At 41.7% G+C, this 20,955-nt stretch overlaps 3 protein-coding genes across 13 annotated transcripts in view; 1 reads left to right on the top strand and 2 right to left on the bottom strand.

The window, feature by feature from the left end:
* Positions 1-20,955, bottom strand: part of LOC120418014 (protein sickie) — a 295,005-nt gene that overhangs the window by 136,208 nt on the left and 137,842 nt on the right. For 9 of the 11 annotated variants that reach the window (XM_052708393.1, XM_039580280.2, XM_039580265.2 and 6 more), the window contains 2 exons: positions 5,847-5,973; positions 5,627-5,759 (listed from right to left, as the gene is read on the bottom strand). In XM_052708393.1, coding sequence (XP_052564353.1) covers positions 5,627-5,759; positions 5,847-5,973 — 260 coding nt within the window. Of the gene's footprint in view, positions 1-523; positions 804-5,626; positions 5,760-5,846; positions 5,974-20,955 lie in introns of those variants that run through there. The other 2 variants (XM_052708394.1, XM_052708395.1) reach the window with 2 other exon arrangements.
* LOC120418111 (uncharacterized) lies at positions 15,425-17,261 on the bottom strand. Its single transcript, XM_039580387.2, has 2 exons — positions 16,425-17,261; positions 15,425-16,368 (listed from the first exon to the last, which is right to left on the bottom strand). Exons 1-2 carry the CDS (start codon positions 17,238-17,240, stop codon positions 15,508-15,510), a joined length of 1,677 nt encoding a protein of 558 aa, XP_039436321.1. The 5' UTR covers positions 17,241-17,261; the 3' UTR covers positions 15,425-15,507.
* LOC120418101 (uncharacterized) lies at positions 17,883-19,826 on the top strand. Its single transcript, XM_039580375.2, has 2 exons — positions 17,883-18,827; positions 18,885-19,826. Exons 1-2 carry the CDS (start codon positions 18,018-18,020, stop codon positions 19,758-19,760), a joined length of 1,686 nt encoding a protein of 561 aa, XP_039436309.1. The 5' UTR covers positions 17,883-18,017; the 3' UTR covers positions 19,761-19,826.

Below are 20,955 nucleotides of genomic sequence, written 5' to 3'. Positions count from 1 at the left end.
TCGGGTCTGCCCAATCCAAGCAACCTGCAAGCAAACACACTCCACAGCTTCCTGGAGGGAGCGAGCCTCAGCCTACTAGGCGAGTCAGCAAAATTGACAGATCAAAGGAACGTGTTTACAGTGCGGGCGGCGCGCGGAACGGTCTGTAAACAAAGCGTAGCCATGAAGGAGTGCCGCCGCCGCCTACTACTCGTACGCAATGCATGCAGTCGTCCTGGACCACAGAAGTGACCCTCGTCGTCATAACGTGGTCGTTCGTTTAGCCATTGTTGTGATTACGGTGGCCGCAATTTGTACAAACTCGACTGCGGAACACGGCATTTTGACTTAATCCTTTCCTTTCGTTACGTGAACACATAAAACAGTCCCCGCACACACTCGCAACGCGTCAATCTACCCTCATCTGAATGGCTAGAAGGACGAACGCGTTGTTTTTTTTTCCTACTTCTGGATCGCTGCGGCATAAATCACCTCCGCAGGACGCGGTTTATGGCGGTTCGCGCGACCGTCAATTTCTTCTTACACCCTTTCCTGCTACAATCACTCACTGCGCTGCTTCTTTGTTACAACTTTCAATCAATCGGCACCGAACCGTAACTATCGCACTCGCTACAGCTGAAGCTTCCTTGAACTAGGCTTGACCCCCAACCGTTTTGCTAGAACGCTCGCTCCGCCATATGGTCGAGTTTCCGGAGGACCCTTCCCCGAAAACAAAAGAGTCGCGGATTAGGACCGGGCACGCGACACGGGTCGAACCCCTCGCGCCGTCCGAAATTTAGAAACCGACCGTAACAACAACGTGCGAGCTGCGAACGCGATGCCGAACCGAATGAAACTGCCGGTACGGGTGAGTGGAATCAACACAGCAGGCCATGGAGCGGTTGTTGCACGGGAACTCAGCGCACGAGCCGGTTTGTGTTGCGTAGCAACACGAGCCGAACGTGCCCCATGGAATAGGGAAAAAGGGAAAACCGAACGCGACGGTGAGTTACCAGCGACGGTTCGGTTGTTCCAGGATTGAGCAAGACAAATTTCAGCGCTCCTCGAGAGGAGCGTAAATTTGTCTTTGTTCTGGGTTGACTGGGTTGACAGAGTTTGACAGATTTTGACAGATTGAACTTTACTTACCTGAAATTGTTAGCACTCACGAAACAATTCACACACGATGTTGAAGTCCTTGTTAGGAACTTCCACTGAAAAAAAAATCACGAAACACTTCACTAAACACAAGAATCGACATCGAGTACCTCGATGTTGAAGTCCGTGTTAGGGACTTCCACCGAAAAAAAAAATCACTTTGTTACTCTCAGGTCTCCTGAGGGTACCTCAAAGTTGAAGTCCGTAATAGAGAACACAACCATCGTTTGCTCGTCAACCAAATCGTTCTTGAAGTCCGCAATTGAAGTGAAAATTTCTGCAATTCAACCACCTACGAGTCCCGATCTCCTTTCAGCAAAACAGCCACGTGTATGCGTTTATCTGTCTGTGTGTTCATGTTTGCATGCTTTTTATGTACTCTCACCAGTAGCAGCAGCAGTTGGGCTCGTGCCGCCGAGAACGTTTTGCACAATTCTTCCAGCATTCTTCTTCTTCCCTTCGTACACATTAAAGAGCTCCGGCCCGGCGTGTGTTTACATTTAAACGGCGCAGTCAAAACACGAGAGCGACTAGAGGGGGGTAGGCAGTTATGCTGATGCTGTCGGTTCTACGGTGGTGGTGGTTGTGATAAAAAATGCCGGCTTTTCTCTGGATTTGACGATGATGATGATGCATTGTTACAGGAATTGTGGAATCTTTTCTCACATTTATGGTGACGGATGGTGAGGCTTTTTCTTCTGGGGCGGATATAAATGTGTGCTGCTGAGTCGTGTGATTTTCACATATTTTAACGGTGCTGCAGCACGATGGCAGTAAAAATTAGAAAATTAGGTCTACCGCACTGGAAAACGGTAATTGGAGTCGAGTTACTAAATTATTCATCGAAACCACACAAGGACCTCATACAACTTGTTTTCGGTTTCGGCACTCCTTCGGAAAGGGATTAAAAGGCACAAAACAAACAAGCTACCCTAACCTCAAAGCCACTTGAGTGATTTTACAATCCTCCGGGGCACGTGCGCCCCCTTTTCTTTTCAAAAGGAAGCAACTATCAATCTTAAGACGTTTTGGGTGACACCCTTCCCGGGGGTTACGTCCTAATCCTGCAGGAACCATCGATGGCACGCACTTTTTCCACCGCGTTAATGATGATAAAGTGGCAATCAGTGTACTCTCTGGCAAGTGATATTTTATGAAGTAACGCGCTCGCAAGATGCACCCGAAAACTGTAATAAAAATCAATAAATTGTTCTCGACACTTTTTGTTCTCGGACCGGTGCGATAAATCTACAACCGGGTTACAAACGACCCCCTTCTATTTTTGTTCCGTTGGAATAAATCTTGAAATAGAAAGGGGGTGTATCGGGTTTGGAACGTGATCCAAATCCGGCAGGACAGCGCACTTCGTGCCTGGAAATCCCGATGGGACATGATTTAGAACATGATAGTCCTTTCGCATGCAATTTGTGGGAACACGCAGGATTATTGCCTAATGATTTTCAGACAACATGGAAATCATTAGGATTTTGCTGAATTGAACAAGACAAATTTCAGAATTTCTTTTCGGAAACGTAAATTTGACTGTGTTCGGATTGACAGATGTTGACAGAATTGACAGATTTTCACTAAAATTCACTTATCACTTTAACACTTCACTTCACTTCAAATCACTGTTGAGAAACAGTTTAGGTATATCAATGTTGAAGTCCGTGATAGGGAATCTCACAAAAAACTTTTTCAATCGTGTTTAACAAAATTCAACATTGACGTCCGTAATAGAGAACTCAAAAGTGGTTTGACTCTCCTATAAGCATATAGATGTTGAAGTTCGTGTTAGGGACCTTCCCAAAACGCAACCCCAAAAATTGCAAAGAAAGCAACGCTTCCAAACCAACCCTATTTCCGGTCCGGCCCGAAAAAGTGCGTAAATCATGTGTCGCATGTGTTTTCGGTGTCTGGTTTTTCCTCCCCCCTCCCGACAAGTTCCTTTCGGGAAACAAACGGGAAAAAGTACCGGCGCGTTGGTGTGAGTGATGTCGGTGTTGCGCTGCGCCTGATAGTGTAGTTTCCAACTGTTTCGAGGGAGAAATGCCGTAGGGATGTTGGGTTTACTTTCGAGGGAGGGAAAACTTTACCAACACAAGTTCAAAGTCAGAGTGTCAGTGGCAGCTTCGGAAAGCAGATACACACGCGTTTGAGGGTGAGAGAGGGTTTTAAGTTATTACAAATGAGGGGTGGATTTCTAGGAGCAGGACGACGACGACAGCGTGGTTGTCTAGGCTAAAGTGTACAATTTGAGCCTATGGAAGCGTAAATAACGATGGTAAATGTGTTTCTAAATGTGTCCGTTTTATGAATGGAGAGTGAAAGTGGTCCAGCGGAGAGATTTTAATGGGTTTCTGGTGTGAATTATGGGTACCTTCCGGAGATTTCGTGCCAGAAGGTAGTTTAAACCCGGCTGTGGCAGGCTCTGGATTAAAAGGGGATTTGTTTTGAAACCAACGGGATCAAAACAAATAGTTAGCTAAACAGGACAAACGAACGGGCGACATGACGGAATATCCGGAGCGTCCGTTCGTTTGATCCTGACTGAACAAGACAAATTTCTGCATTTCTCGAAAGAAACGAAAATTTGTCTGTGTTCTAACTTACAGAGTTTTGACAGATTTGACAGATCTTCACTTCACTAGCACTGCACTAATATTCACTTGCTTAAACACTGTACTTACCTTAACTCACTAAATCACTTCACTGCACACTAGATTGCTCATCGAGTGTATCGATGTTGAAGTCCGTATTAGGGACTTCCACTGAAAAAAAAACACTTCGATTCTCCAAGTCGCATTGTGGGTATATCAATGTTGACGTCCGTGATAGGGAAACTCTCTCTCCAGAATCCAATTATGTTAAACAAATTCCAATCGACAATCACCGTCACAAATCGAATCGTCCAATTGGCAAGTCCCACCTCTCTTCAAAGCAAAAATAAACCATTTTATCTGCTTATCAAATTTCCGTCCCCCTCGAAAGCAAAACAACACATTCCGGCTTGCTTTTTGATGTCGCACTCCCCTCGTGTTTTCGGGAGTTTGCCCGAAAAGTTTATCTCTGATTAGCTTGCCGGCGAAAAATCCCCCCCAGGGTTGGATCCCAAAACAAAACAGGGAGGGAAAAACTCGATTACCGGCAGTGTTTTTGCTTCCCCAAACTCCTCAAACCAAAAAAGTAACCCAAGGTGATGAAACGCAGCTGTTTCTGGGGACGTCGTCTCTGTCACGGTGTTTGATTCCGAGCTTCTAAGGAGAATCGTTTTCTCCTCGTAAGAAACACTCGAGCAACGAAAAAAAAATGGAGAGCAGTTTCCTCTCGATTGCTTATGCATTCTTGGAGGTTGCTTTGATGGGTGTTTCGAATCGATGGTTGAGGGCGTTTTGCTCCCCCTCTGGTTGTGCCAAAAAGTTCAAGCTAGAGGGGGAAACATTATCGATGCGTCTGTGGGGATCAAATTATGGTACACTCGAAGGGACGGGAAGGTCTGGACCATTATTGGCGCTATTGTTTGGAGTAAATTGGAATTCATTGTTGGTGGCAGGAGCACTTCAACGAACTAGAAACGGTGTGTTTACATTCACTTCAAGTGGAGTTTGACAGGAGGGAAGTTTGTTGGCGAATCAACAGATCAATCGACTGGTGGTAGATCGATTGATGGTGTAAGTTGGTGTTTTTCCGCTACTAGGAAATGCAATTTGTGGTAATGAATTGATAACATTAGCAGTTAGTAAGATAAAAGAGATTTGCTGAAGGGAAGAGCTAGTTCTTCGCTATTACAGACTTCACTGCCTACTGCCTACTGTCTACTGTCCACTGTCCACGGTCTACTGCCAATCGCCTACCGCTTACCGTCTACGGCCTACTGTCTACTGCCAACTGTCAACTTTCTGCTGTCTACTGCCTACTGACTACTGTCTACTGCCTACTGCCAACTGTCTACAGTTTACTGTCTTCTGCCTACTGTTAACTGCCTACTGTCTACTGCCTAATGTCTCCTGCCTACTGTCTACTGCCTACTGTCTAGTGGTTACTGTCTACTGTCTACTGTCTACTGTCTACTGTCTACTGTCTACTATCTACTGTCTACTGTCTACTGTCTACTGTCTTCAGCCTACTGTCTTCTGCCTAATGTCTTCTGCCTAATGTCTTCTAGCTATTCATTAGAGTATACATTTTCAAATTATTATAACCTTGAATGAAACTATAAAATGATATTTTTTTAAAGTAAACTTGAATTCATAATCAAATTATTATAACCTTGAATAAAACTATATTTTTTTTAAATAACCTTTAATTCATTTCCAAATAAATAAAAACCTTTCTGTCTCCAAAACTAGAGTTAAAATACGAGTACAATAAAGTCAATCAAATAATTTCACCACCCTGCTCGAAAATTGATCCCAACTCTCAAGCACTTACCCACCCAAGACACCCACCCCATAGAAAATCTCCACAAACTCAATCTTGCTCGACTTACCGGTTCGTCATGTCGGCGGGCGGTGCATGAATTTCCACCTTGGTCTGCTGCTGGTGGTTGCCGGCAAAGCCTGCTACTGCCGCTTGTGCCGCCGCTGCTGCCACCTTCTGCTTCGTCGCCTGCTTATATCGACCTGTAAGTAAGGACACAAACCAGTGGTGAGTTTCCAGTCGACATAGGAGTTGGTGCTGCCGCGTAGCGGCATTAAAGTGAAACTTACTTAGCGCGAAGAAGAGTGAGAGCACGGCTTTCAGCCGACCACTGCAGATGTCGTTCGGGGTGACCGACTCGAGACCGCCAACCTGGTGCTGTCTCAGCACCGTGAGACAGGAATTGACGTTGTCGTACTGGAAAGAAGCGAAAAGACAGAAATGATGAAGAATTAGTGGGTGATTGAAATCTTTAGGGGGGGTTAATGAATATTAAAGAGACGTTTTATGCTGCGATTTGTTGTGATAAGAACAAAGTGTCACTTTCTTCCGTGGATTAAGCTTAAGCTCATCCCGAGCCATTAGGTTTAAGGGGGAAAAGCTGAGCGCATCGGATGAAAGTGGTGATGATCACGATTGTGCCCAAAAAATGACAGTCGTTAGGTCTAGAAAGTTATGTTTTGAGACTTTCTCAAACTGAACTTCGGCTAATTTGTCTAAATTTGACAGTTGACAGATTGACAACTGCACAGAAAAAAATCAATTACCGTAATCGTGAATTATGTTCATGAATTTGAGAACCACGAAGGAATTTATTATTTATTGAATATAATTCACGATTTGAGAATTTACTTTTTTTCGTTGTGGATATCAATGATGAAGTCCGCAATTGGGATGTCAAAATTCTAGAATGTTATCACTCAATAAACCCACCACAACTCCGACGACCTTGACGCTATCGGTGGTCCCCAAACCCTGACATCTGACCCCCCGAGACTCAAGTGGCGATCGACTAATCGGCCCAAATTCGGTTGACAGTAACACATTTTATGCAAATTAGGCCGCATTTTGTGCAGAACCAGTAGCCACCGAAAATTGCTTAATTGTTGGACTATCAAGTCTCAGTCGCGATCGGGCGATCAATCATACGAGAGTGCAGGCTCAGTATCATGTGCTTCCGATCGCAAGGTTCGGCATCGGGCTAAAAAGAGTCATGGCATGTCGTGCGGCGATGTAAACAAGTTTGGGACTTGGGGCTGGTCGTATGGAGATTCAGGGGATTTGGAGTTTCAGCAGTGACAAGCGCATTTAGCAGTGGTTTTGTTGAGCCTATTTCAGAGGGGAGGCCTTCATCTAGCTTAACAAAATGTATTATGTTATGATTTTTTTTTAAAGTAATCCTTGCGATACAAAATTTTATGTTTAGTTCTTTAAAACTGTAAATTTGGAAATTATGTTGACTTTTTCTCATGTTTAATAAAAATTGTTTTTTTTAATAACAGCACTGCCAAATTGAAAATTTTGGTGACTTTTTCCCACGTTTAATCAAAAATTATGTTTTTTTTTTGAAAAAATGGCAGCACTGTAAGTTTGAAATTTTTGTTGAATTTTTCCCACGTTTAATAAAAAATTTAGATCTTTTTTTGAGAAAATGGCACCACTGCCAATTTGAAAATAAAGGTGACTTTTTCTTACGTTTAATAAAAAATCATTTTTTTAAATGGCAACGCTGCTAAATTGACAATTTTGTTGACTTTTTCTACGTATAATCAACAATTAAGATTTTTTTTATATGGCAGCACTGCAAAATTGAAAATTTTATTGACTTTTTCCCACGTTTAATCGAAAATTATTTTTTTATGAATGGCAAAACTGTTAATTTGAAATTTTTGTTGAATTTTTCCCACGTTTAATAAAAAATTAAGAAGTTTTTTTTAAATGGCACTACTGCCAAATTGAAAATTTAGGTGACTTTTCCCCACGTTTAATCAAAAATCAAGATCTGCTTTTTTTAAATGGCAACACTGCTAAATTGATAATTTTGTTGTTTTTTCTTACGTTTAATCAGCAATTAAGATTTTTTTTAAATGGCAACACTGCCAAATTTAAAATTTTATTGTTTTTTTCCCAGGTTTAACCAAAAATTAGGATTTTTTAAAATGGCAACACTGCCTAATTGAAATTTTTTTTTACTTTTTCCCACGTTTATTAAAAAAAATAGTTTTTTTTTTTGAGAAAATGGCACCACTGTCAAATTGAAAATTTAGGTGACTTTTTCCCGCGTTTAATCAAAAATCAAGATCTTTTTTTTTTGAAAATAGCAACACTGTCAAATTGAAAATTGTGTTGACTTTTTTCCACATTTAATCAAAAACAAAGTTTTTTTGATAAAATGGCAACACTGCCAAATTGAAAATTTCGGTGACTTTTCCCACGTTTAATCAAAAATCAAGTACTTTTAAAAAAAATGGCAACACTGTTGACTTGATATTTTTTTTGACTTTTTCCCACGTTTAATCAACAATTAAGATTTTTTTAAATGGCAACACTGCCAAATTGAAAATTAAGGTGACTTTTTCCCACGTTTAATAAAACATCAAGATCTTTTTTTTTAAATAGCAACACTTCGAAATTGTAAATTTCGTTGACTTTTTTCCACGTTCAATCAAAAATTAAGAATTTCTTTTGTAAAATGGCACACTGTCAATTTGAAATTATTGTTGAATTTTTCCCACGTTTAATAAAACATTTAGATTTTTTCTTTTCAGAAAATGGCATCACTGTCAAATCGAAAATTTAGGTGACTTTTTCCCACGTTTGAAAAAAATCAAGATATTTTTTGTTTAAATTGTAACACTGCTAAATTGAAAATTTTGTAGACTTTTTCCCACGTTTAATCAACAATTAAGATTTTTTTTTTAAATGGCAACACTGCCAAATTGAAAATTTTATTGACTTTTCCCACGTTTAATAAAAAGTCAAGATATTTTTTTTTTTTGATAAAATTGCAACACTGCTAAATTGAAAATTTTGTTGACTTTTTCCCACGTTTAATGAACAATTAAGTTTTTTTAAACGGCTACCCAGTCAATTTGAAAATTTTGTAGACTTTTTCCCACGTTTAATCAAAATTTATTTATTTATACACTTCCAAATGGATTTTGACCAACTTTGTCGAAGACACCAAATTGATCAGAAAGTCCGTTTTCAAGATACAGATTTTTGAATATTTCAGTAGCCTTTTTGAATGCTGACCTGCTGCCAAAATTGCATGAAAACTTGTATGGACAAACTTTCATCCTATCAAAATCCCACAATTTTTCAATTTATCTGCAAATTTACATCCGCTGCGCGGTCGATAACAGCCGATTCGTGTTCAATTTCCTCGAACCATAAATATAGGTCATGGTTGCGTTAATTACACACACTCCACAACTTCAACATCACCATCAGCCACCTTGAAGGACCGAAGGAGACTCCTCTCCGCAGTGGCCACCACCTTCAAAAAGGCACGGAGAATCACCGACCAACCAAGGGGCGACCACTTCTCACTGTCTAGGCCAAATAAGGAAATATATTTGCCCCTTCCTTTTTTTATATTCATATTTTCCGCGACCGACTGAGTGAGGCACACTGACTGACTAAGCCGGTTGGGCCCTTGATTGTTATTTTGACGGCGCGGTGCGACTGCGATTTTTACGACCTCTGCTGCGGTTGCGACTGTGAGTAGAGTGCGATTCTGGGGTCCAATCAGGCAGCAGCTGAGCGTATGCTAAAATACTCGCGAGACGGATGGATGGAACTGGTTTCGCACATAAGCCGGGTGTCGATACGTGGTGAGGAAGTTGGGGACAATGGGGTTAGGTGGAACAAATAGTACTGAAATGGGATTAAAATGCTAAACAAACATGGTAGGAAAATGCACTTCTAATTGTTATCAGTTCATTAGTCAAATAAAATTTTGAAACTTGTTTTACTGCCCATGTTCGCATAAATGTCCCATATGCAAAAACAGCAAACTGAGAAAAACGCATCTGAAGTTTGTCCCACACATAAGGCTTTGTGTTAAGTTTTCGCGGAAAAACTGGATTATCCTCCTGATTTCTAGAACAAAGTACTGGATGTTGTTGGCTTTTCTGAAAGAGCAGTCGGTTTTGAACCAAACTGCATCAATAACTGAGAAGTAATGAAAATGTTTAGCACTCTTAATTTTTGGCCAATTTTGCGACAAACACATTGCAATGGCTTAATGAAAAAAATAACTTTCTGGAAAGAACGGCCATGATGATTTTTTTTCCATTTTCAGCAAATTGATTCAAAAATCTGTTTCGAATCTATTCTGATCCAACAAGAATAATTGTGCCTTAAAAATAAGTTTGATTTGTAAACTTATTTTTAATTGGTGCCATCCGTAAACGACGTAGCATATTTTGAGGATTTGAAACCCACACCCCCCTTCCTCTTATTTTGATTTAAATAATAATTTACTTAAAGATGAAATCCCAAATCACGTATTTGTTATTAATTTTTTTATATTTGTTTTATAATGAACAAAAGGAACCTTTTGCGCTAGAACTTAGAATGGAGCAACATTTGGTACCAGAGAAATACACTTTTAAGAAAATTGGGATGCCTGTAAAACAATTAACAAAATTTCAAATTCAATTTTTAGATGCAACATCAAATTTGTTATCGAAAATTAAGTGCGTTACTGTTGGTTTTTCTTTAATAAAATGCCCCGTTTAAAAATAAGTGTGCACCTATGTAAAACATATTTCCGTATTAACTTTTCAATAGGGCGAATCTGTAGATGTAAACAAACAGTCTATCCCACTTCCTCTAGTGACAGTTCACGTTGAGTAAGAAAGGGATAGGCTGCTTGTTTACATCTACGGATTCGCCCTATTGAAAAGTTAATACGGATTTATGAAGAGAGAAAAGGCATCTTATAGTTTGGATGAGGCGAAAAAAGATGTTTGCATTTTAAAACGACCAAAATAAACGTTTTGAGCTTTTTTAAAACTGTACTCTTAAATCTAAAATTAAAAAGAATTAATAATATTTAAGCAGTTTCATTTTTTATATTGAACATCGAAACAATAGTTTCCGAAATATCGCGATTTAAAAAAAATCTAACTTGAGGAGCCTGTATCTCAGCAATGACCCTCCGAACAAAGTAGAAAAATGCATTGGTAGGAAATTTTCTCAGCTCGAACAATTTAACAAAAAGTTTACATGAATCGGTGCTTTTTTTAAGGTGGTGAAGTCATTTTTGATTTCAAATATATTTTGCTTCTTAAAATGATGGTTGAATTTTTGTTAGACAACATGTTATGTTTTTACAAAAAATAATGTGTTTTTCAGAGATCCCCTAAAAGGTAAAAAAAAATGAAAAAAATAATTGATTTTGGAATTCAACTTTTACTGTGTACCAGATCTAGGATTTTCGAATATTCACATTCCTTTTTTGAATGACCAGCCCACAAAATGGTTTGGCGTTGCGAAGTGGCTTCTTTGGGCAGAGGAAAAGCATGTTATCGAAAATCAGAAAAAAATTAAAATCGCGAATAATTATCCGAATTTCCTGGAGACTCATAAATTTAACTAATGAAAATAATAAATTTTAATATGGGTTTTGGTATTTTCGAAACCATACTCCCATTTACAGGATTCGTAAAGCCGCCAGCCACAAATTACGTAGCATTTTTTTTATTGAGGATTTTGAAATAAACAGTAATAGATTATAGTTACGCTACTGTCCCAAAATTTTCAAAAAAATAATCAAATCATGCAAATATTTTACTACCGTAAACCGAGTGACATTGATAAGTAGAAGTTGTTTTTGCAAAATTAAAATCACAAATTTCACGTATTGAGCTTGGTAGATAACCTCAACAAGTAGGGGAACTAGGGGAACTATGCCCTTTCTCAGCCTATTTCTATTATCAGCCTATCAGAACTTTGATCATGAATAACGGCTTTCCTAAAGTGTTTTTGACTGTTCCAAAGTAATAAATAGCTCGAGTAAAAGTGAGCAAGCAACTCTACATTGTTGATACATCAGAAAATGTTGATTTAATAGCAGAAAACGGCAAAAGTGATGAGAATTGGTCGAACGGCTTAGAGTGATTAAAATGGGTATATTTCCCCTAGTTTCCAACATTTTTTAAAAGTTCAAAAATTGTGTCAACTGTGATTATAACTAGTGTCATGTTATTTTCAATAAAAATAAGTTCGAATCGGAAAATGTATTGCATTATCTGAATCTTTGGACGATTTCAGACTGCTAACATTATTTTCTAGGCTACAAGTTTTAATCGTTATTGAAACAGAAATGAATATCTTCAGATTTATAGGAAATGAATATAACAATTTTCTGATTATATTTTTTTTATGAATTAAATAAATTTTTAAACATTTTTTTTATCAAATTTTGTATTTTTTATTCACTTTCCCATGAATTTATATTACATTTATTTAAAGTTAATTAGGCCATTGCAAATAATTTTCAAAGTTTCTGTCATTCTCCTCATTCCCCATCATTTTAAATCGGTCTGAAAAGTTAGGAGGCAAATTGAACAAAATTAATGGAAAAAAAGTTTAATCAGCTGCAAACCAACATGCATTTTCTTGCGTTTAATATTTGTTTGTGAAAGCCTAGATATTTTGAAAACATATGATTGCAAAACAACCGAACTGGTGTAAAATGCATTTTCAAACAATTTTTAATCAACTGTTCAAACCACGGCTTGTAATTTAAATTTTCCTATATTTTTTTTAAATTTGTGTGTCTCCCTCTCTTGACTTTGATCAGAGTCAAGGGACATAAACTTCAAAAAAATATTTGCAGCGGCCTAAACATGCTTACACTAACATTTAATTGTAATTTTCTAAATGAGACATTAAAAGTTACTTTTCTAATGGTCTATTTGAAGTAATTACATTTTTTTTTCGTATGAAATTTAACAAAAACCCATTGAATATCAATGTCATCTCGAATATTTACATAACAATTTTCAACGATTTGGCACAATTGAAAAATAAAACCCTTTTTTGGCTTGGGAATTAGTTTTTTTGCTTTTGATTTTATTTTCGGAAATATTTTAAGAAAAGAGAGAAAATCTTTCAATTAAATTCGCATTGGCTTGAATTAATTTCAATATACGCTACTCAACCCCGCTGACCCCCCCTTTTCCATCAATTCTCCACGACAGAACGCGGCAAACTTGAGGTGCCACCAGCCTCCTCGAGCACACTTCATCCGTCGCCATTTCTCCATCATCTCCTCAGAGGTCGAGCTTGAGCGCGCGCTCATTTTGCACTGTTCTGCACTCTTGGCTGGTCATATGGTACGTTTAAGCTTAGCCGGGGATCGAAATTAATAACAATTAGCCACTGACTGCCAGTGCCTTAAACTGCCTTAAGACACTGCCCCACTGACACCGGGCTCCACCGGATCGCCGGGCAAGATTGGCGGGCAAGTGCCAATAATGGGAACTGTGAAAATTTTTATTTATTTTTTTCATGTTATTTGGAACTTGCAATAGATTTTACGAATTTTCAAATATTTTGTATTTTTGAAATTGAATGATGAATTCTTAAAATTCCACTTTGTTTTTTTGGAGATTTTTTTCACTAAAATGTATAATTAGGATTTCTGTTTTAAAAATCCAATTAAAATCAAAAAACAAAATTTCAGCGTTTTTACTGTGCCACTCCAATCCGATGATGATGATGGGTCCATTCGAGCTTGCGCCGGGGCAAGCATGAATGAGTCGTTCATCGTCGTCGGATGGCGTCAGCCCGCGATATTTTGCATGCATGTTGGTTGTCGACTTGGTCGAGGACGCCCAGGAACACGACGAGAGACTCGAAACGCACTCTGTCGGAGAGCACATTTTGAGGCGCGATCTTGAAAGAGCAGCTTCAGCCTCAGATGTAATTATTGTATAAAGAGTTTCGCGAAGGGCATTTTTGTGATTTTGGTGGAGGGGGAGGCACATCGTCATTGTTGCTGACCTGAAGAAATTGCATTCTTCTGCTGCTGGTGGTGTAGGTACTTGTTGTTTGCTGTAAAAGGAATTACACGTCAATCAGCAGACACTTTGGCCGGGGAGGATTAAGGTCACACCGTATTGGATTGCCAGTCAAATGTGGCAATTTCGCAACAATTTTTTTTGAATAATTATTACTGGTAATTTTGTCAATTTTTTTCTTATGACGTATTGATGATGTTAATCAAACTTACGTGACATAACTAAACACTAATCCAAACCCTATCATCCCGACCATCAATCACAAATGATGCAATCTACTACAATCTCAATCCACACAATTGACCTTTTCCCCCGGACATCGCCAACCAGGCCATTTCATCAAACAAACAAACATCCAAGACTTTGCTCCAAACCTGTCTTGAATCTACCAATTGCAATCATAGCAATCGCCGACAATCGCAACGAAGATCTAAGTGACCGCTCTACCAACTGTCAATCACCGCCTGCCCTGATCCGATGATGACCGCGTCGCGACGCACAATCCCGAAATGTCAGTGTCTGTTTGTGGCGGCCCTGGAGACCACCAAAGGTCAGCGCCATCTAAGATGTCGCTTTGTCTTACCAACCAACAGTTCCACGACCGTCAATCAAAATCAATTTGCCCTTAATGATGGATCGCGACGATGACGCGGTGGGTGGGTAATAAGTGTTGCCAAATTGCACTTTCTCTCTGGCAGGGGGTGCCAGATGTAAGGGGAGCAAGTGTGATTGTTTGTTTTGCCGCCGGAACGAAATGACAGCCTGCTGGGGTGAAAGGGAGTTGGAGTCAGATTTTTATTTTTATCGATCGGTCTACAAATTTGCCTGTAAAAAAAATGTGATACTTTAAATTTCCCAACAACCTGACGACCTGCTTTAAACGAAGTAATTCAAACTTCATTTCCCAACTGACCACCAACGGCAGCAGGGTTCGTTTTACGGCTCCGCCGTAAGTGAATCTCCCGCTCGTTTACGACCCCCGTCGTCGTAATAATTTCATTACGGGGGCCAATTTAATGTGTCTTCTTCGTTTTTTTTTGTGCTGATCTAATGTAGCGAAAAAAAAACGAAATAAAAACTGTGAACCTTTTAAGGACCGCAAAGCGAGTTCATCTCCCGTCCCATTTATTAATTATTGGCTGTGAATTTGAAAAACCAATAAAACCCCCAGACGTTAACGTTAATGCATGGCCTACTACTGCCCGGAACGCTGAGAGAGAAAGAAAAAAAACACTCTTAAAAGGAACCAAGGACAGTCCGTTTAATTGCTCAACTTGTGACGCCAAATGACGCGGTGTGACGCATTAAAAAGTCGCGAAAGAAATGCTCTTTTCGAGGCATTTTGGCGAGATGTTTGTCATGCAAATTAAATCATTTTATCACTCTCGTCGTTTGTTTCTCTGCCCGTGGGCTCTTCTTTGCCGGGAGATGGATCTTAATCTTTGCTGGCGGCAAGCGAACAGGTCTGTGACGCATAGTTGGGATTGTGGGACTTTTAAGTACTGTCAAAATGAAAATAAAATAATTTTATCGATTTATTAAAGTTGAGTAATAATACGTCAGCTCAACTGGCAACACTGCTACGCAACTTGCATGCAAGTTCAAACCAAAGTTTTGTCCATCAAGCTCCCACTGTCCACCGATCGTCAGAGGGACCGGGACCTTTCCTAAATGATTATAATGTGTCCGTCCGCAGGTACCCAAAGATAGTCTTTCCCGATAACGGCGAGCTGCGAAGTTAGCCCCGGAGGGGCAAATTCCGTGTCACCAGGTCAACGAGAAAGCTCGCTTCCTTATCGCTTTGATCGGATTTTGAAGATTTGTTTTTTTTTGTTAAGAAGTTGTTTTATTGAAAAAAGACTTAAACATACAGAAAGATTTCGATCACTTTCGAAAGAACAAACTACAAAAAGTTCTAAAACAGGTCAACATCCGAATCGGAGTCCGATTCGTTCAGCTTAACGCAGTCCAAAATGAGATACCTCAGCTCACCAACAAACTCAAACCTGCCGTGACTGAACCTATCCAACTTTTGCACGAAATAGTGCATGTCCTCAACCTCCAACTTCCAGATCCCCATCAGGGTCAAGTTCTTCAGATTTCGACAGTAGTGCCGAATGTACAACACAGCCCTGTGCGTCGTACTCCCAACGCGCAACGTCAGCCTCTCCAGCCGGGTCAGCTTCCGGCAAACTTCCTTGACCAGCTCGTCGTCGACGCCGGATTCGATGCGGAGTTCGGTCAGATGCGGAAACAGTCGGAACAGCGCAAATACTCTTGCCCTCGGAACTTCATCCAGCTCGGGAACATTAATCTGGAGATACCGCAGGCTTTTGCACGGTTTGGCGGAGATCGGCTCCTCCTCGAGCGTCTTCATCACTTCGTAGGTGGTGAAGGACAGCGATCGCAGCGCTTTCGGCTGCGTGATCACGCGAAGCAGCTGGTTCCAGCTGGTAAAGTCACAGGAATCCAGCGTCAGCTGGGTGAGGTTGGGTGAGTATCGCAGCGACCTTCGCAGCGATTCACCCCTGACGACAAGCGCTTCGAGGTGGAGCTGCTTGAGCTTCGGGAATCGACAGCCGCGCTGGAAGTTAAGCTTCGGCCAACCCGAGTTATCAACGCATTCGATTCGGAGGTGTTCCAGGGTGGAAAGACCGGTGGGGATCGCCGGAAGCGTGTTGAGTTCCTGATCTTCGTTGTAGTCGATGATTGGCGAGGCGAACTTCAACTCAAGTCGCTTAAGGTTAGACTGCGATCGAAGCATGGTGTGGAGAGGCTGTTGGAGATCATGGTGAGTTAGTCCAAAGTATCAGCACAAGATTACAAACTTACTTCTTCATCGAGTGAATCAACGATGGTCAGATCCTCGATCGATGTATAAGCTTCAGCGAACGGAATCAACGTAGCTCCGTAGGTCATTCTGCTAGCAAAAGCATTCAGGTTCACCTTCTTCAACCGCAGTTCCGTCAGCTGCGCAATATCCTGAAGATAGCTTGCCGGAACGTCCAAGATCAGCTCCACAAGGCTCGATTGCGCAGACTTGATCAAGCTGACGATCGAGCGAAGATCCTCCAGATTTTCAACCTCACTCCGGCATTCCAGAACCTCCAGCCGCACGATCATCCCGCCCAACGGCCCCGGCCTCGCTTCCTTCAACGCCAGCTTCCTCAAATTCTTCAACTTAAAATCAACCCTCCCCACCCCACCGATCCTCGCGGAATCCAGCTCCAGCGATTTCAGGTTCGGCACGTGTCGCAACACGTCCACCGCGAACTCACACCCCCGCATGGCGAGACAGGTCACCGTAGACGCGACCCGCGGCCACCACGCGTTGATACTCCCGATCTTGGAGTAGTCTGCCAGCTTGAACTGCACATTCGCGGCCGGAAAGTCCCCGAGTGGCTTGTAGTTTCGGTTGATCTTGGTGATCGCGCGATCGTGAGGAAATTGGAGCAGAAATCTGTCCCTCAGCTCGGGACAGCTGGCGATGGCGTCACGCCAGCGGCGACAGGTTCGCCGCGCTTGAAGAAGCTCCTTGAACTCTAGGTTCAGGAAGATTTGCTGAAGGAGCTCCGGTGGAAGTGGAAGGTCGATCGCGGCGCGCTTTGCGCCCGCCCTTGAACGGGTCAAATGCTTTCTTTTGGGCATAGCAGCTTCTTAACAAACCAACTGTCGTGTTTAGAGGATCAACTACGTATACGATCGACAAACATGCATGATCGTCAAATTTGACAGCTTATCGTTTTGATCGACTGCACCACAGTTGATCGACGAAACGCAGAGCAATAGGGAAATCACCTACAACATTTCACCGTGAAATCGATTCCAAATTGTTCTAGCAAGCGCAAGCTAATGGCCGAGCCGTCTGGCGTTCCAATTACCATAAATTTAAGCACCCATCAAACTTTGCGTAATTTGCACGCAATTTAAGCTCGATTTGGGGCCGAGTGTACCGTACGCGCGGCCTACTGCGGTTCAACCAAATTTCTTCGGTTGACCATAGCAGGCGGCTGTCGCCGCCGAACGTCGCCCAAAAGGAATTGACTGGGCGGGCTACTTGGATGCATGCAACAATATATTGTTAATTGAATGTTTATTGGGTGCGTTGCGTGTTTGTGTGGAGGCGCACGGAGCTTTTTACGGAGTTTTGGTACCGTTGGGTGACGGGACGTCACCAACCTAGAGCGTGACCTGATGGCACAAACGTTGGTTGAATTGTTTGACAAAATTTGTTTAATTTGCGTTGATGTCCCTATTGTTCTACCCAACGGTGACACTCAAACGTTAACAACGATAACTTGCCAATCGTCTCAGTTTGTTTTGATTTGTTGCTTTGGCAAAGCACAGTTTGTGTTGATTTTTGTTAGGGAAATTGTTACTTTGTAATATAAGATTAGATTTCGGAAAAGAGTCAAATCAGCCGCCATGCCCAAAAGGAAGCTCTTGACCGACTCGGGGATACAACCCAAACAACCCAAGATCGAGATTAGACTTCCACCGGAAATTTGGCAGAAAATCTTCCTCAATCTGCCCCTTAAAGACCTGATCGTGGCTCGTCTCACCTGCCACCGCTGGCGGGACGCCATCGGAAGCAGCCCCGGCCTGAGGGACAAATTTTGGCTCAAGTTTCCCCACGATCGCAACATCACCATGATCAACCGGAACTACAAACCTCCCGGGACCGTACCGGCCTCGAATGTGATGTTCCAGTTGGACAACTACTCCAAGATTGGGAGCATCGCGGCGTGGTGGCCGCAGGTCGCTTCAACGGTGACCTGTCTCGTCATGTGCGGGTGCGAGTTCCCGGTGGACGTGTTGCGCCACGCACCGAACCTCAAATCGCTGCATCTGATTTCCGCGAGGTTCGGAAGGACGGGCAGGGTTAACTTCAAGTTGATCAATCTGAGGAGACTATCGCTCAAAAAATCCCGCCCAGGCCCGTTAGCCCGTCTGATCACCCGGCTGGAGGTGCTCGAGTTCGCGATTGTCGATGAGGAAGATGGAGAAATCGACGAAATTGTCGGGTTGATCCAGTCAGCCAAGAGCAGCCTCAAAGAGCTGGTTCTGGACGTTCCGCAAGGCTATCTGAGGAAGCTTTCGCTGTTGACGGAGCTGAATCTGAGGAAGGTTAAATTGCGTGACAGTTACGGCTACTGTTATGGCTTCTTCGAGGCAATAGTTCAGTTTGTTGAAGCACATCCAGCGATCGAAGAACTGTCTTTGTTCAATCCTCTTGTAAGTTTGTAGCACCCAGAGTTTTCTTTAACATTTAATTGATTTAACCATCTTCAGGAACTCCACCATGTTCTACGAGCCCTCCCAAATCTCAAGCGGCTTTTTCTGGGCTTTTCCTATCCCCACGTTGGGCACGAAGGCGGGTATCTTCCAGAAGAGAACGTCTTGCCGGAGATTCCGAACGTGGCGCTGTCCAACTTGGAACATCTCCAAATCGACGGCAAGGCAGGAACCGCTGGCTGGCCAACCCTCCTGATCCAGCAAGGCGCTCGGCTCCCTAAACTAAAGCAACTGTGTCTTGGCTCCGTTTTCATACCGGATGATTCCCTGAGCGAACTACTTCGGCATTCGCCCGATTTACGCTACATGACTCTCACCATGTGTGATTTCGACAGTTGGCATCAACTGCTTTCGCTAATCACTCAGCCCAAGCGATTGCAACGCCTCAGCTTCAGCGTTTCTGGAGTTACCAACGTAGAGGACGATCCGTTCAACTGCCCGGTACCGGTCACCTCGCTAACGTATCTCAAAGTCGGCGCTCCGGGTAACGTTCCGAGCGATAAACTGCGCACCGTTTTCAGGCTTTTTCCCGCGGTGACGGAGCTCCAACTCCAGGACGCTGCTTATGACGGCGGATTTATTGAGGAGATGTGCCGAAGCTTGGCTCAGCTGGAACGGCTGTCCGTGAACGGACTAGGGGTGAGCTGCGAGGCGACGACCCACCTGAGGCAGTACTGCCACAAGCTGCGCTATTTGTGGCTCGACGAGTCCTGGGCGATACCCCCGGAAGATATTGCTTACTTTTCGAAACGTTTGGATAACTTTTACTACAATCGAATCAATTCCAGTGGAGAAGATTCCGATCTTCTGGACATTTTGGAAATCTTGAGGCAGCTGAGCGATGAGTTGTCAGTTCTTTTGAACTATTGTTGAAATGTTTTGTTTGTTTTGTTACACTGTCAAATCAATTACAATAAAATACAAATTGTTAGTTCACAATATGGAAGAGTAAGAAAACTTAATTATTATTACACAATAAATTAATCTACTACATAGTTCTTTTATGTATTTTTCATGGAGTATAAGAATTTTGTACCTTGATATTTCTTTCGAAAAGATCACAAAATTTTATCATTTTTTCAGGACCATAAGTTTCTGAGATATTGGGACTAACAAATAAACCGCTGTTTGGATGAGACTTTAGATACATCAATTTTACTGTTTCTTTTTCTTTCATTCGCTGCATTTCAGCAACCAGAGGTCCAATCTGCAATGACAGGGTGGCCACTCAAATCCCACTTTCCAATTCCCGACTTTTCCAGAATCGCAAATTATATCCATTTGTTACCAGAGAGTTATTTTATCGTAAAATCGACATTTGTAATAAATTTAACCATTTTCAGATAAGAAATATAGAGTTTAATTGATATAAAAAAACGAAGTTGACTTTATAGCTGTCGGCCACCATTGCTAGTACCAACCACTAGTGTCTTCCTTTTAACTACAAGGACTTCGCCGCCCTGGGCTCCTAAGTGTTTGAGTACGGCACGGAGCGACGGCGCCGGATACCCATATTTACACTTAGAATTTTAGAGCGCCCGCCGCGGGATTCGAACCAGCAACCTCTGGATTGTGGGTCCAGTGCGCGGTCCGATTGATCCACACGGGCGGGAATTGATATAAACGAGCAAAATATTTTTATGGCCGATTTAACTCGTTTATTATCTCATTCAAAATTACGTTACGTTTCGATCAACCAAAACCTAATTTATTAAGTGAAACGGTAGATTTATCAAGTGGACTAATGTTTTTTTAAACTCGCTTTTATCATAATTTTTATAATTTTCAAAATTAGCAATCTAACCTCACTCTCGCGTTTTCAATCCGGATCTCAGAATTATATGAGAAAATGTCATCCTAACTTATGAAGCGGTATACCAATCTATAAAACTTTTGATTCTTTACCTCTTAGGGACTTCACTTTTAGCAAAATGATAAATAATCAATTAAAATTCAAAAAAAAATTCCACATTCCATAGCAATCATCGTGCAAAAACGTAAACGTAACCTTCAGCCATAGTTCTCCTACTCGAATGTAGATGGCGAACAGTGTTTTTTGTTTTGGTTT

This window comes from Culex pipiens, chromosome 2 (assembly GCF_016801865.2).
Source record: "Culex pipiens pallens isolate TS chromosome 2, TS_CPP_V2, whole genome shotgun sequence".
NCBI lineage: Eukaryota > Metazoa > Arthropoda > Insecta > Diptera > Culicidae > Culex > Culex pipiens.
The sequence above is the reverse complement of the archived record's forward strand: the minus strand, read 5'-3'. Positions and strand labels throughout refer to the sequence as shown.